The 13528-nt window shown below is 40.4% G+C and overlaps 1 protein-coding gene and 1 long non-coding RNA gene across 2 annotated transcripts in view; both read right to left on the bottom strand.

Moving 5' to 3' along the window:
* The window catches only part of LOC306790535 (transcription factor IIIB 90 kDa subunit-like), a 78268-nt gene extending 69005 nt beyond the window's left edge, over window positions 1-9263 (bottom strand). The window contains exons 1-4 of the mRNA XM_079286883.1: window positions 9119-9263; window positions 7447-7655; window positions 5005-5085; window positions 2642-2815 (exon numbers count right to left, since the gene is read on the bottom strand). Of these exons, the coding sequence (XP_079143009.1) occupies window positions 2642-2815; window positions 5005-5085; window positions 7447-7630 (439 nt within the window). The 5' untranslated portion in view covers window positions 7631-7655; window positions 9119-9263. The remainder of the gene's footprint in view (window positions 1-2641; window positions 2816-5004; window positions 5086-7446; window positions 7656-9118) is intronic.
* Window positions 9264-11227: 1964 nt separating this feature from the next.
* LOC306790539 lies at window positions 11228-13173 on the bottom strand. Its single transcript, XR_013772708.1, has 3 exons — window positions 13088-13173; window positions 12325-12422; window positions 11228-12064 (listed from the first exon to the last, which is right to left on the bottom strand). It is a non-coding gene; the product is annotated as an uncharacterized lncRNA (long non-coding RNA).
* Between the last annotated feature and the right edge of the window lie 355 nt (window positions 13174-13528).

The following is a 13528-nucleotide window of genomic DNA, read 5'->3' as shown; positions in this document are numbered from 1 at the left end:
CAGTTTGTCGAAGCCATAAGCTGTAAAACAACATCCGATTATCTGACGGTCCTTGAACACATCGTGTCTGACAAACATTTGAGTCAGAAATTCAACCAATTTAAAATAGAACACTTTATTCTACACGTCTCCTTTGAAATGACAAAGCGTTTGCACTAACCAGACAATAAAACATAATCCGACGCTCAGCCGTGTCTGAATCCAGTTACGTCTTATAAACACGTTTAACATTTAAATCATCTGCACTCAAGCAGACATTCTCACAGAAAAACATTTAAATGTCTTTAAAGGAGATTTCAGGACTTTCCACTGCCACACATATTCCAGCTGTGGAAGCAAACTAAGAGTTAAAAACATTCTGAGCTTGTGAAAATGTAATTCTACAGCTACAAATCTTTTTAATCCCCCCCATGCACACACACACACTATTAATGACCTTATTTGCGTTTATAGCGGTTTGACGTTGAAGCTGAAATAAAAGCAGCTGTGAGAGGAAAGCTAACGAGACACTGGAGCTTCACCTCTGACCAGACGGCTCTCACACTCACACGACTGCCTCTGGACCCCCCCCACAATGACCAACCCCCCCATGCTCGGACGGGTGCACCTGTCTCCGGGCTGCAGGCGCGGATTAGCGGGGCTCCTCTGAAATAAAATGAAAAGGGCTTCACAACGGAGTGAGCAGCAGCGGCAGCAGCAGCGGCAGCAGCAGCGGCAGCAGCAGCGGCAGCAGCAGCGGCAGCAGCAGCGGCAGCAGCAGCGGCAGCAGCAGCGGCAGCAGCAGCGGCAGCAGCAGCGGCAGCAGCAGCGGCAGCAGCAGCGGCAGCAGCAGCGGCAGCAGCAGCGGCAGCAGCAGCGGCGGCGCAGATGAAATGGAAAAGATAATCCCGGCTCTACTTTAGTCGTGTTTCTATTCAATTGTCAAGCAGATTTTAAAGGACCGTAAAACAGGGAAAAGGAGTGCAAATTATGGGGAATTTCCATCAACTGGTTTGGAGCGAATGAGGTCAGATGTTGGCACGAGAGGCTACTGTAGCGGCATGGCTGTAATCTACCAGTAAACAGAGAAGAAGAAGAAGAAGAAGAGGTTGTGTACCGGAAATAAAGCAAGTCGACTCGGTCATCGAACCGTCAGAGAGAAACGAAGAGAGGTCTTTCATGTCAACTGGTATCGTTTCATGTTATGGGAACATCCTGAAACAGCTGGACCATGAGCTGATTGATCCGAGTGATGACATTTGTTTTGTACGATGTTTTTTGTGGATACATACTGTGTTGTGCCAGTTTTTTGGGGGATAAGACGAATGGGCAAATAAAGAGGCAAAAAAGCCGGACAGAAAAGGAAGAAGGATAGAAGGACGAAGGAAGCAAAGGCGTTAGGATGCAGCCTGATCGAGGAGATGAAAGTCTGGACCTCCTTAAATTAAACTCCACATTTAAACGGACGTTTGCTTTTACACTCTGCTCTCCTTCTGCCTTCGCCCTGATTCTCCCGCTGTGAAAACATTACAGACTCACTCAGCTGTCGAAAAGGAAGTGAGCAGAGCTATTTTTACCCCAGCAACACACACACACACACACACACACACACACACACACACACACACACACACACACACACACACACACACAGTAAACAATGCAGCAGGAAGGCATTACACCCTCTGCGGCCTGCTTTCATTGGGTAAACCCATCCCGGTCGCCCCGCGCTGCCGTTACGCAACCCCATCATCCTCGGATGCGAAGTGAGTCAGGAGTAAAAACCGACACGAAGCAAAAGAGCCGTCCTGCTCAAGACAAAAAGGACGACGCAACGCTCTCCACGTCAATAAGCTGCCGTTAGCAGATTATGAAACATTGAGAAAAGGCCTCCGCTGGCTCACATCAAACGTCCCCTGCACACTTTGATGTGCCGCCCTCCACCAGTTCAACAGCAGACAGACTTTAACGTGAAGCTCGTTCTCGGCCGTTAAAGACGTGCGATCAAATGAAAAGCGTCTCCTGGTGCATGCAGGAAACACGTTTCTTTGATTGGGTTTCCTTTCAGACGTGAGTTTTCCTCTTTGCTGTACAGTATCTAATTCGCCGAGTCCGCCGTTTTTTCGGATTTTTCGTGTTTATGGCACAGACAGCGTAGAGGGAGACCAGGAACAGCACGATAGAGGGAGGGGTGAGACATGCAACTGGAGCGGTGGCGGTGCAGGTGACAACACGCGGTACTAATGTCTTTTTGTGCAAATTACTTCATTTATCCCGATTGACAGGATACGAAATATCTGCAGAAGTAAAAAATGTCGACACATGTAACGAGAGAGGACCGATCTACGTGTATTCATTTCTCCTCCATTATCGTCGTTGTTCAGCACGTTGTACACGTGTGATGTGACAGTTGCTCCTTTGAGGCATTTGTCCCGCCCCTCCTGCCTTGTGATTGGACGGCTGGGTAAAAGGTGAACGTGACGAGTGGAGCTTTTTCAACTCTTATCAACCAGAAACGGAAAAACAAAAAACGCAGCACTAAATAGATACTCGTCCCGCTGCTGATCATTATGAGGCACGTTCTTCTTTGTGCACAAACACACGTGCATCATAAGGTTGAATGCACTTTCTAGGTCATCAAGTCTATGATCAGAAAGGATACGCGGCGTTCCCTCGGTGCGGCAGACCAGGTAGAGGCATGCGGCGACCACGTGGGAGTTCTTGCGTCCGCTGGTCAGGTGCTTCATGAGCGCCATCTTGTAGAAGTTCAAGGCCGTGTCCAGACAGTGCTTGTTCATCTGCAGCTGGTGACCCAGAGTGTTGATGTTCAGTCTCGCTGGAGAGACACATGAGAGAGCGGGTCAGTTCACAGAAAACGCTGCAGACAAGCATTCACAATCTCATCTGCTTTTATCGGTAGAAAGGAGGAAGAACAAGCAGACATTTAGGCAAAGAGAGATTTATCTTCTAGATGCATGAAAGCGCTCATCTAATCTGACACTGTGCCCATTTAGAAAGACAGAAATGTGGTCCGATGCCAACATGAACCAGTCTTTGATGCACACAGACATCATTACACGAGCACATGAACACCAAGCGTATAAACGAGTCCAGACACGAGGGTTTCATAATACACAAATGTAGAAAAACAGCATAACTATGTCAACACACGTACGTGTGCTCCACCTTTAGACACTAAAGCTAGCTCCAATGGTTTTTATGGAGTAACAAAATCTGAGAGCATTGATGAGTGGGTGGAGCAGAACCGGACAGATGTCGGACTCTGGTCGGAGCTACGCTATGACTGGCCAGTCTGCGTTATAGGGGCGGGACTTAGCAAAGCGTCAATTTAATTGCAGAGAGTGCGAGTAGAATGTATGACCTCAGATGAGCTCATACAAAGGTGTGTGTGTGCGTGCGTGTGTGCGGCTCGGAACTCATCGTGTCTCGTCATGCCGTTTCAGTTTAACTCTCAGATCTGAAACTAGCAGATTTCAACATCAGCATGACGCATACACACACGCCCCGACCACGTCTGGGTCTCAGGTTCCCGTTCTAAATCGTCTCGTCATTCGAGCTGAGAACAGAATGACGACGAAGCGGCATTTAAGAAAACAATCTCACCACGACGTCCATTTAGTAGTTCTGGAGCTTTCAGCAGATGAAAACTAACCAGGTGTCACAGAAATGCAGATGTTCACACTTTAAAGTGAACATGGCCGAGACGTGCTGAGAAAAACTACAATTCACTTGATGCACTGCTAATATTAAGACAACTAGACTCACAGAGGCCATCTTTCCTCATAGCAGTGTATTCAAACACCTTCCAGCTCTACGTCTGGATTTATGGGAATCTGACACTCGGGTGTTACTGCAGCTCCACTTTGTGATTCAGACAAAGTGTAAATCTTAAACTACATTTAAATTCCAGTCACAGCGTCCAAACACTGTATGCACCGATACATGAGGGACTGGTGATGCATTATTGTCCAACACAAACACAGGAAGAGGTGGGGTCGGTGCTCCCTGATAAGAATCAGTCGGCGGTGAGACTGAGGAGGAGGAGGAGGAGGAGGAGGAGGAGGAGGTGGTACAGACGGCCGCTGGGGAAAGTTTATGGAGGACAGAAAGAAGAAGAGCTGTTCCTCCCTTAGAGGCGCCTGCAGACTCACAAACCGTCATAAATCTACCCACACAGAGAAAGAGCATGACAAGGCTATTCCCACCGCTACACTGGCTCGCTCGCACACACACACACACACAACTCAGTGTCTGCTGCAGTCTGACAGCTCTGCATCTTCAGCACCTCAAGAAGAGCATCTTTTCTCTTGTTCTACAGAGTTGTTGTTGTTGTGGTGTTTCTATACTCGAGCTGATGAGAGTCCAGGGGTCCAGACGACCCTCGAGGCCTCTAGGGCCCCCAGAAGAACGAGGAAAATGTGTGGACATGGACGATGTCAGCAGCTCACACTGGCTTATTGCAGACACAGAAAAAAAACAAATAAAAGAGGAGGAAGTAGAAAGTCTCCTCATTTATACACTTAAATGTCTCACGAAGAGCGTCGTCTTATTGTCCAGCTGTCAGCTTCTAAAAGAGAGATCTGTTCTGGGTTCAATTTATCTCAAACGTGGAGAAACAAAAAGTAATATTCAGATTGTAACGACCCGTTTTAAAGTTAACTCATTGATTGCTGCTGAAGGGAGAATCACAGCACCGGAGCATCGGAGAAGCAGCGTGAGGACGTTCAAAACAAAGCGATGACGGAAAAATTACCAATGAAGTTTGCAGCTGCTTTACTTGACAACACATCTCTCACGTCAACGCATCAGAAGTGAGTCCAAAAACCCGGAAATGAGTCACTTCCTGTTCCCTTGTCTCAAGTCATCGAAGTATTATTAAAAAAATGATGAATATAAATGAATGTCTGGAATAAGGTCTGTGTTTAACACAAGCTGAAGAGTTTAGCAAGAACAGACTGACGAAGACGTGACGAAGACTTGCGGCGCCCTCTGCTGGTCACTCACCTCTCTGCAGCGTCTGAGCTCTGGACTCCCTGCCCACACCTGAGAAGTGGTTGTCCCCAAAAGACGGGTTGATCCCTCCAGCTGGAGACAAAGAGACAAAGACTCACATTAGAACTACAAAAACTAGATTCTGATTCCTCTAGACAAAACCGGAATAACTTAGTTTGGGCCCGTCTAGACATTAAAACATTGTTTTCTATCCATTCAGCAGAAAGTCTGAACTGAAACTTAGATTACAGATGAACAATATAATGAAATAAATTAACAGGTAACTGTTTTAATGGATGATTTATTGTTTTAAATCACTTTTAAAGCGTTAAAACGTTCTGAGTCATTGAATCTGTCACTTTGCCGTTTTTACTCTTCTTACATTACAGTTAATTTAATATTTAGAGTTTCAAACTGTAGAATTAGCATTTTGCAGACTTCACATTGGACTTTCTTTTCATATTTTTAGTTTTACAGACAATAATCTGTAGTCCAGGTCCGAACTAATGATGACGATATTTAAAAGCAGATCCGGACAATAAACTCCTCAAATAAAAAAATCTCCTGTTTTCGTTTCTTCCATGAATCGTTATTTGTCGATGAAATGTATTCAAACTTAAACAAAACAGTTGTTTGAGTCCACAATAATACATTATACCCAAATAATATCCTATTTACTGTCATTAAAGAGTTATCAGACAGCACCCTCTAGTGGACGTCAGAGGGAACTACAACCAAGACTGCAGAGAGACATCCTGCAGGCTGAAGGTTAAAGATAATCTGGAGGTAAATGTTACACACGGATAAGCAGCTGTGGACGGACACACACGGACACACACACACACACATATTTAACATGAACTCTCAGAGCAGCGTTTAGATAAGAGTCTCAACACCAAACACACAAGCAGAAACTTGTTTTTTAGGATTAAAATCAATTCTTTCCTTAGAAACAGCTGCAGGACGTCATCGTTTGGAGGTGGACTTAAAAAGGAAACCGGTGATATTATTTGTTGACATTTGTTTTTACAGTTTTATCTTATTTTGAGAATATAAAAACAACATTTAACTAAAAGTCTAATTTAACAGAAATAGTTTAGAACAGACAGGAAGTGATATTTATCATTTACAATCATCTGAGATTCTAAGTTGCATTAATTAAAACAAAATATCAGAAGGATTATAAAATAGTTAGAATTAATATTTACAGTTTACGACAAACAGCTCGTTGTGGAGCTTTAAAAACAAAACAATTCATGAACTTTTATTAAAACTTGTCTCATGTTTGCCTCAAGTGTTTCCTCTCAGGGCGCTTCACAATAAACGATCACTGAAGTTAAATTCAGGGTTTTGATGACGGCCATCAAGATAAAACAATTATATCATTTATTTAGACTTAATAACTGATGTACAAATCGTCACTGGGAGTAAAGTATTCCTTTAAGAAGAACGTCCGTCTTACACAATCAACGCCCACAAAGGAACAAACACCAGTAAAATACATCTTTAACAGATGATCAATAAATATAGAAGGGTTCAGCTGATCAGATAATCTTCAGCTTGTTAAACTTTGACCTCTGACCCACGTATTCTCTCTTATTGTAAATCACATCAAATTATCCTTTAAGAATTTAATAAGAGCAAAAGAAGTACAAATATGTCAAAAACACTTCCGATCATTTGTCTTTATCATCGAATATATTGTTAAATGTTTCTATCAGAGCAACAATGAGACAGATGTTTTACCACCAGAGGAAGGACAAGTATTCAGATCTTTTAATTCAGTAAAAGTACGAATACTACACAGTAAAAATACTCTACTACAAGTAAAAGTCCTGCATTGAGAATGTTTCTTCAGTAAAAGTATGTAAGTATAATCGTGAAAATGTACTTAAAGTTTAAAAGTAGAAGAACGTTATTAAATATTATCTTACATTATTATTACTCGTTAATGTAAAAGCAGAGTTTTACTGCAACTAAGTATTTATATTCATAATGGATTCATCTGTTTGTTTTCTCCATTAATCGACCGATTGCTTGGTTCATTAAAATTCTTAAAATAGAAACTATGATACTAAGTATCAACTTTAACTGTTTCATTTTGTCCAACAAACAGTTCAAACCTCAACATTCATCAGTTTAATATCGTTTAAGACAAATAAAAGCAACAAATCATCACTTCTGAGAAGCTGAAACCATGAAACGTTGAGTGATGATTGACTAATTGATTAATTGATGTATGGTTTAGCATCTTATTTTAAAAGTTCCTCGTGTTTTTGACGTTACATTTTCCTTTTTAAAGTAAGTAACGCTGTCAGATGGATGTGAAGTAAAAAGTGTCATGACATGGAAATAGAAAAGTACCTCAAATGTGTACTCGAGTACAGTTCCTGTGTAACTGAACTCGGTTACGTTGATAGAAAACAATACGAGACATTTGTTCGTCTCTCTCACCGTCAGCGGAGACAAACTGTCCGACGGCCGCCGACCCTCCGCCTCCCGTCTCCACGAACTCCACCTCGGACACGATGATGTTGTCCTCCAGCACGGAGCCGCAGCTCATGCAGACGGCATCTCCGCGGGCCTGGTCCACGTCGATGTCCGAGCTGCCGCAGTTCTTGCACACCTTGGAGCTCATGGTGTCAGTCGGCGAGCCTCAAAGCCTGATGGGGAAAAAATAAATGAGAGTAATTTAAATCCTCAGGTGTATTTTTTGGAGATATTTTATGGATTTTTATCTGTTCCATTAGTTGAATGTACCTCAAAATATTTCCTCAACAACTGTACTTAAAAGTAAAAAAGTGAAGTATCTGTACTTTGAGTATTTGCATTTCACGAGGCTTTAAACTTCAAAAAGAGAAATATTGTACTTCATTGTTTCATTTATCTGACAGCTGTAGTTACTACTAATTACTACAACGCTGTGAAGATACTTCTCTACAAAGTAAACCTTACTTCAGTAAAAGTATTGTAGGCTAAATGTACTTAAAGTAAAGTATTGTTATTACAGTAAAATGTCAGTGTTTCACTGTTATGCATTATGTTTCTGGATTAATATCACTGCTGCATTCATGTGTATGTTACATTTTAACTCTGTTATATCCTGTTGTCTACTATATTGCATCTTATTCTGTAAGATCAGCACACGTTTGTGTCTCTAAAAAGAACAAACAGCTGTTTTCAGCTTCGTGACGATGTGTTTCCAGATGATCCAAGAGGACTTAAGAGTTTATTTGGCTGAAGAAGAAGAAGAAGAAGGATTTAGAAGAGTAAAAAGTGCATCTACCTCTGAGGATTTCTACAGTGTGGTATTGCTACTTTTAGTACATGAAGTATATTGTGATGTTAGTACTTTTACACTAAAGGAGGACTCAAAATGCATGTGTCTTACTTGTAACATAGTATTTATACAGTGTCGTATTGCTCCTTTTACTGGTACTTCCAGTATATTGTGATGCTAGTACTTTTATACTTACGTTAAGTAGGACTCAAAATGCATGTTTTTTACTTGTAACAGTATTTATACAGTGTAGTATTGCTACTTTTACTAGTACTTTCAGTATATTGTGATGCTCGTACTTTTATACTTAAGTAGGACTCAAAATGCATGTTTTTTATTTCTAACAGAGTACTTCTACAGTGTATTATTGCTACTTTTACTTATTTAAAGTACCACAGTCGTTGCTCCGCTGTCTGCGGGTTCATCTCATGAATCGTTCGCAGTGATTCTGCAGAACTTCACCGGCTCATCTGCTCTCGTTAGCCGGCTTTAGCTAACGTACGTGGCAATGCACCGGGAGAGGCTAGCTCAGCGTTTTCTCTTTTAGCCGAACTACGAGTCCTTTACGGGCTAAAGTTACCAACCACAGCCGTGAAGTGTGCCACGTGTTCACCCCTTACATGGATCTTAATTTATATTATTAGTCATTTAACGTTAACTGGTAACGGTTAAAAGGAGCAGTGGACACGTTGACAGCTGAGGACACGAAGCTAACGGGGCTAGCCCCCTAAACGGACTCTAACACACACTTTGACAGACAGGTAGATGATGGAATGAGTGTGTAATGATCACAGCAGCCTCACATGAAGTTAAAAACACACATAACGTGTGTCGGTGTTAACGTACCTTCAGTCCGGTGAACGGTAGCAGTCTGCTGCCACGCTAACACGCGTGTCACCCCGCCACACCTAGAGTGTTTTCTGCCGTTACTCTGCTTGTGACGGTGTTTCTCATTGACTGGGACACTTGTCGCTGTTGTGATTAAAGTGTAACCGGCGACGTGCCAGCGCGCGGAGGTTCGCTAAATGCTGTAATATCGCTGCAATCCTCAACACAACACACCCAACACGTGCGTTTAATGCTGTCGAGTCACGGACGAGACCAACTCGGGCCGGAGGGGGTGGCGCGGTGACAAGATGTTGTTTAATTTATGCAATAATAGTAAAAGTGGATTCTTTTTTTTAAAACGTGAGGGAGATTAGTATTCTAAAATGTATGTTTAAAGTTAGGGACATGTAAAATTAGCAACACAGTTAGCATATAAAGAGTTAACACCGGCAATCCCCTACTTATATAAATGCACCTCTTATGCCCCTGCTGTTAAATAGACTGTTATGTTCAATGAGGAAGAAAATACAACAAAGTAGAATATAGAAAACTAGAAAATGCATTTCCTGCTGAAAATGCGTTGGAATGCTGAAAGCTGAAATTAATCTCAAAAACATTGCTGAAAATAGATATCCAATTTTTTAAAAATTGCAAAAAGCTTAATAATTCAAAAAGTTGAAAGATTACAAATATGAAGTCATATCACCCCTCTCCTGAAAGAGCTGAACATTTTGATATTCGAACGGTTTCTGTAGCTTAAAAGAATTCCAGCGGTAGTGATATTTGTTGTAGTAGTAGTAGAAGTTGTAGTAGAAGTATTATTTGCAGTATAAGTATTAGTAGCATTTGAATAAGTACTAGCTGTAGCAGCAGTGATATTTGTAGTAGCAGTAGTAGTAGAAGTTGTAGTCGAAGTATTAGTAATTAGAAGTAGTAGTATCAGTAGTCGTAGTAATAGCTGTAGTAGTGGTCGTAGTATTTTATATAACAGTAGTTGTAGTATAATAAGTAGTAGTAGTAGTAATAGTAAAGTCAGTTTTTGAAGTAGCAGTAGTAGTAGTACTAGTAGCAGTCGTACTAATAGCTGTAGTAGTATTAGTACTGGTTATTAATACTGATAGTAGCAGGAATAGCAGTATTAGCAGTTGTGGTATAAGTAATAATAGTAGTGGTAGTGGTAGTAATAGCAGTAGTGGTAGTCATAATATTTATGGTAGCAGTAATAGCAGTAGCAGCAGTAGAAATAGTAGCAAAAGTTGAAGTAGTAGTAGTAGTAGTAGTCGTAATACTAGAAATATTAGCAGTAGTAGTTGTCGCAGTATTAGTAAGAGCATTCATTATTTCAACAAAAAAGCCTAATTTTGAGCTAAAGAAACAGGAAAGATCTAGAAATGGGGTACCGTGTTCTGTGGAAGATGTTTTTGAAGTAAAATTTAACATTGGTCTCTATGGAGCAGAAAGTTGGTTTTCCTCTCAATTAACGGCTTCCGTGTCAAATGTGGAAATCTGTGGGATTCCAGTCATTTTTCTACAACAAGGACAATATTAGCTACTTTTACATCCAGAAATGATGCATGAAGAGTGAAGATTGTGGACACAGTGGCAAAACACAAATGTTTTTTTCACAAGAATCTCAAGCTGCTCTTCACTCTAGCGGTGACATCACGCACTCTAAGCTGCGCAATACACACCCATTATAAAGTCAGAAAAGGGCTGAAAATCATAAGTTAAATTGCTGCAGTTCAAAAACTTTAAAAGATATCGGAAAGCTGAATTACGCGGCAACATTTTGAAGTTGAAATGGTGTCTGTAGCTGAAAGTATGAGGAAGTTGAAGGATTTGAAAGTTGAAGAAGTTGAAGAGGATTTGAAAATCTTCTCCTTAGAAACCCATTCAAAAAAAAGTTGCAAAAAGCTTAATCATTCAAAACGTTTAAAGGTTAGAAATAGCAGTGATGAGCTGAAGGAGCTGAACATTTTGATAGTTGAACGGTTTCTGTAGCTTAAAAAATGAAGAAGAGTTTCAAAAAAAGGGGGACGGAAGAAATAGTGGAATAAAGAAACAGGATAACAATATTCAATAACAGCATTCCAACAATAAAATAAAGTCACGTGTCTGTTTCTTTATGAACATTTTACATTCACCATGTTTACATCACCTTTATTTGTTGCATGTTGATTTATACATTGTGTTATCAAACAAGTGGGGGACTGTAAGTATAACTCACATGTACTCACACTATTGTTGAAGTATTTGTATTTGACTTTTTTTCCATTTAGTGCTAATTTATATTTCTAAATTTAAAAAAAATGTATTAAAGGTTTATTTGAAGTAAATATGAGGCTTCAGCAGAGTGAGTTAATCAACCCAATCTTCAAAAGTTGAAAATGAAAATATACGTAAATATGTATATACATCTATATACATATATAAAAGAGATAAAAACGTAATAGCAATTAAAGACCGTTACCAGATAAAGTGAGCCAACAAGTATAGTCTAGACACCAGTGTACACCAGAATATGTGATTACATAATACATAATATAAATGTAATATAGTATATGATTTAAAATGTTGTAACTTTCGTTCCCATATTCTCATGTATAGTTTTCCATTTTTTATTTTTTATAAAAGGAATAGAATATATACCATTTGATGTACGCATGTGTAAACCAAATCGTATCGTCTGCTAAACCTGAAGCAGGTTTCATAACTATAGAAATCATTATTGGTGTTTAACTTGATTAAATTGGTTGAAAGAGATTATTTCTCATCAGGAAGCGGTGGAGGATTAGAATGAGTGGAAGCAGCAGCAGGATGACGGCTGCTGACGGCGACCTCGGTGACGTCTCCGTCCAAATTCAGACATCTTGAGGAGTCCGGAGACCTCTCTGGAGCCGGGGGGGGGGGGTTCATCCGTTCTGGGCCGCTAGAAATCTGACCGCCTTTCCAGGGAGATGTCCCCTATGTAGATATAAATGTGTTATTCTGAGGTAACAGAAACACAATGATTCTTTGTGATTATACACTGAAGAAAACATACTTATTAATATTATATTTGAGTGCATTCCACCCTTTGCAGGTTTAGTCTCAAATCTGGAAGCTGATATTTCACCTCATCAGGAGGAGACTGTGTCCTCAGCTCAAGTGTTTAACCAGTTGAACAAACATGTGTGTAAAATGCTAATGAACGAAGTTACATTGTATCGTGACTAAAAGCTTACTTTTGTGACCAAGACTTCCTGAAATCAGCATGAGACCATTTGACTTCTTCTCAGGCAACAAACCAGATGTAGAGGAACCTTCACCTTCCATCCTCCGCCTGGTAGACGAGAGAAATACATTAATTATAAAACAATATAAAGGAGAATGAATAAACTTTTTCAATGTGCTTTTTTTCTTTCATTGTTTAATCTAAATCAGGGGTCTTCAACGTTTTCCAGGCCAAGGACCCCCAAACTGACAGAGCGATGGAGCAGGGACCCCCAAATATATACATTGTGTAAAATTGTGTTTTATATCAAACTGGGCCTAGTACCATGTACCGGTATACCTCTTATTGTGCATTCAATACTAAGCTGTTCAAATAATACACAGGTTCATATATTCATGTTTTTATTTTAAACATGTGCAAGATACAGTGAGCAGGGTGGCCGTGCTACTGCCATTTATAAACATACCTTGTCAGCTGTGATGGCCTATTAGTGCCACTGCCATGCATAAAGATACCTGTTATCTTGCATACAAAACTGAACTATTCAAATATGGAAACAAGTGTATTGGCATACAGATGAGGATATGTATACGTGTTTGAGGATCTTGAAATAAATAATTCCAGAAAAGGATGTTGATTTTACCGACTCAGCTAAGAAAGCATGATTTTAAAACCAGAAATGACTCTTCTAAAGTCTACACAGGTCACATACCGTAGCAGCACGTCAGCTAACACAGATACTGAAACTATAAAGTCACGTAATAATGACTTACTCCTTGTCACGACGTCCATAGCAGCGGGAACGTATCGGGCACGGACAACGGAAACAACTTTATTCCACCGATATAGTCAAAAATAGCGCATTTCCGTTTTTTACTCTTTCCGTTCTAGCCTTCACAATAAAAGCCCCGGACACAGAAAGTCAGAGGGCTCCTTCACTCAGAAAATCAACAAAATATCTGAATAAACAAACATACAGGGATATTGAAAGAGGGGGATCCTCATGAAGTATGCTTACTAATGAGAACCAACCCCCTAAACTCACCTTACAGGAAGGGAGTGTGCTTTATGTTCTGTCCATTTTGTGCTATACTTTTAAATTTAAAAAATATATTTATTGATTTGAAGTTAATGCGAGGCTTCAGCAGAGTGAGTTAGTATCTTCAAAAGTCATGCTGTTCTTTTTGTATGAAAATGTTAAAATGAAAAAGAGT

This window comes from Melanostigma gelatinosum (assembly GCF_949748355.1).
Source record: "Melanostigma gelatinosum genome assembly, chromosome: 16".
Classification (NCBI taxonomy): Eukaryota; Metazoa; Chordata; class Actinopteri; order Perciformes; family Zoarcidae; genus Melanostigma; species Melanostigma gelatinosum.
Note: the sequence above shows the minus strand (reverse complement) of the source record. Positions and strands in the feature narration are given on the sequence as shown.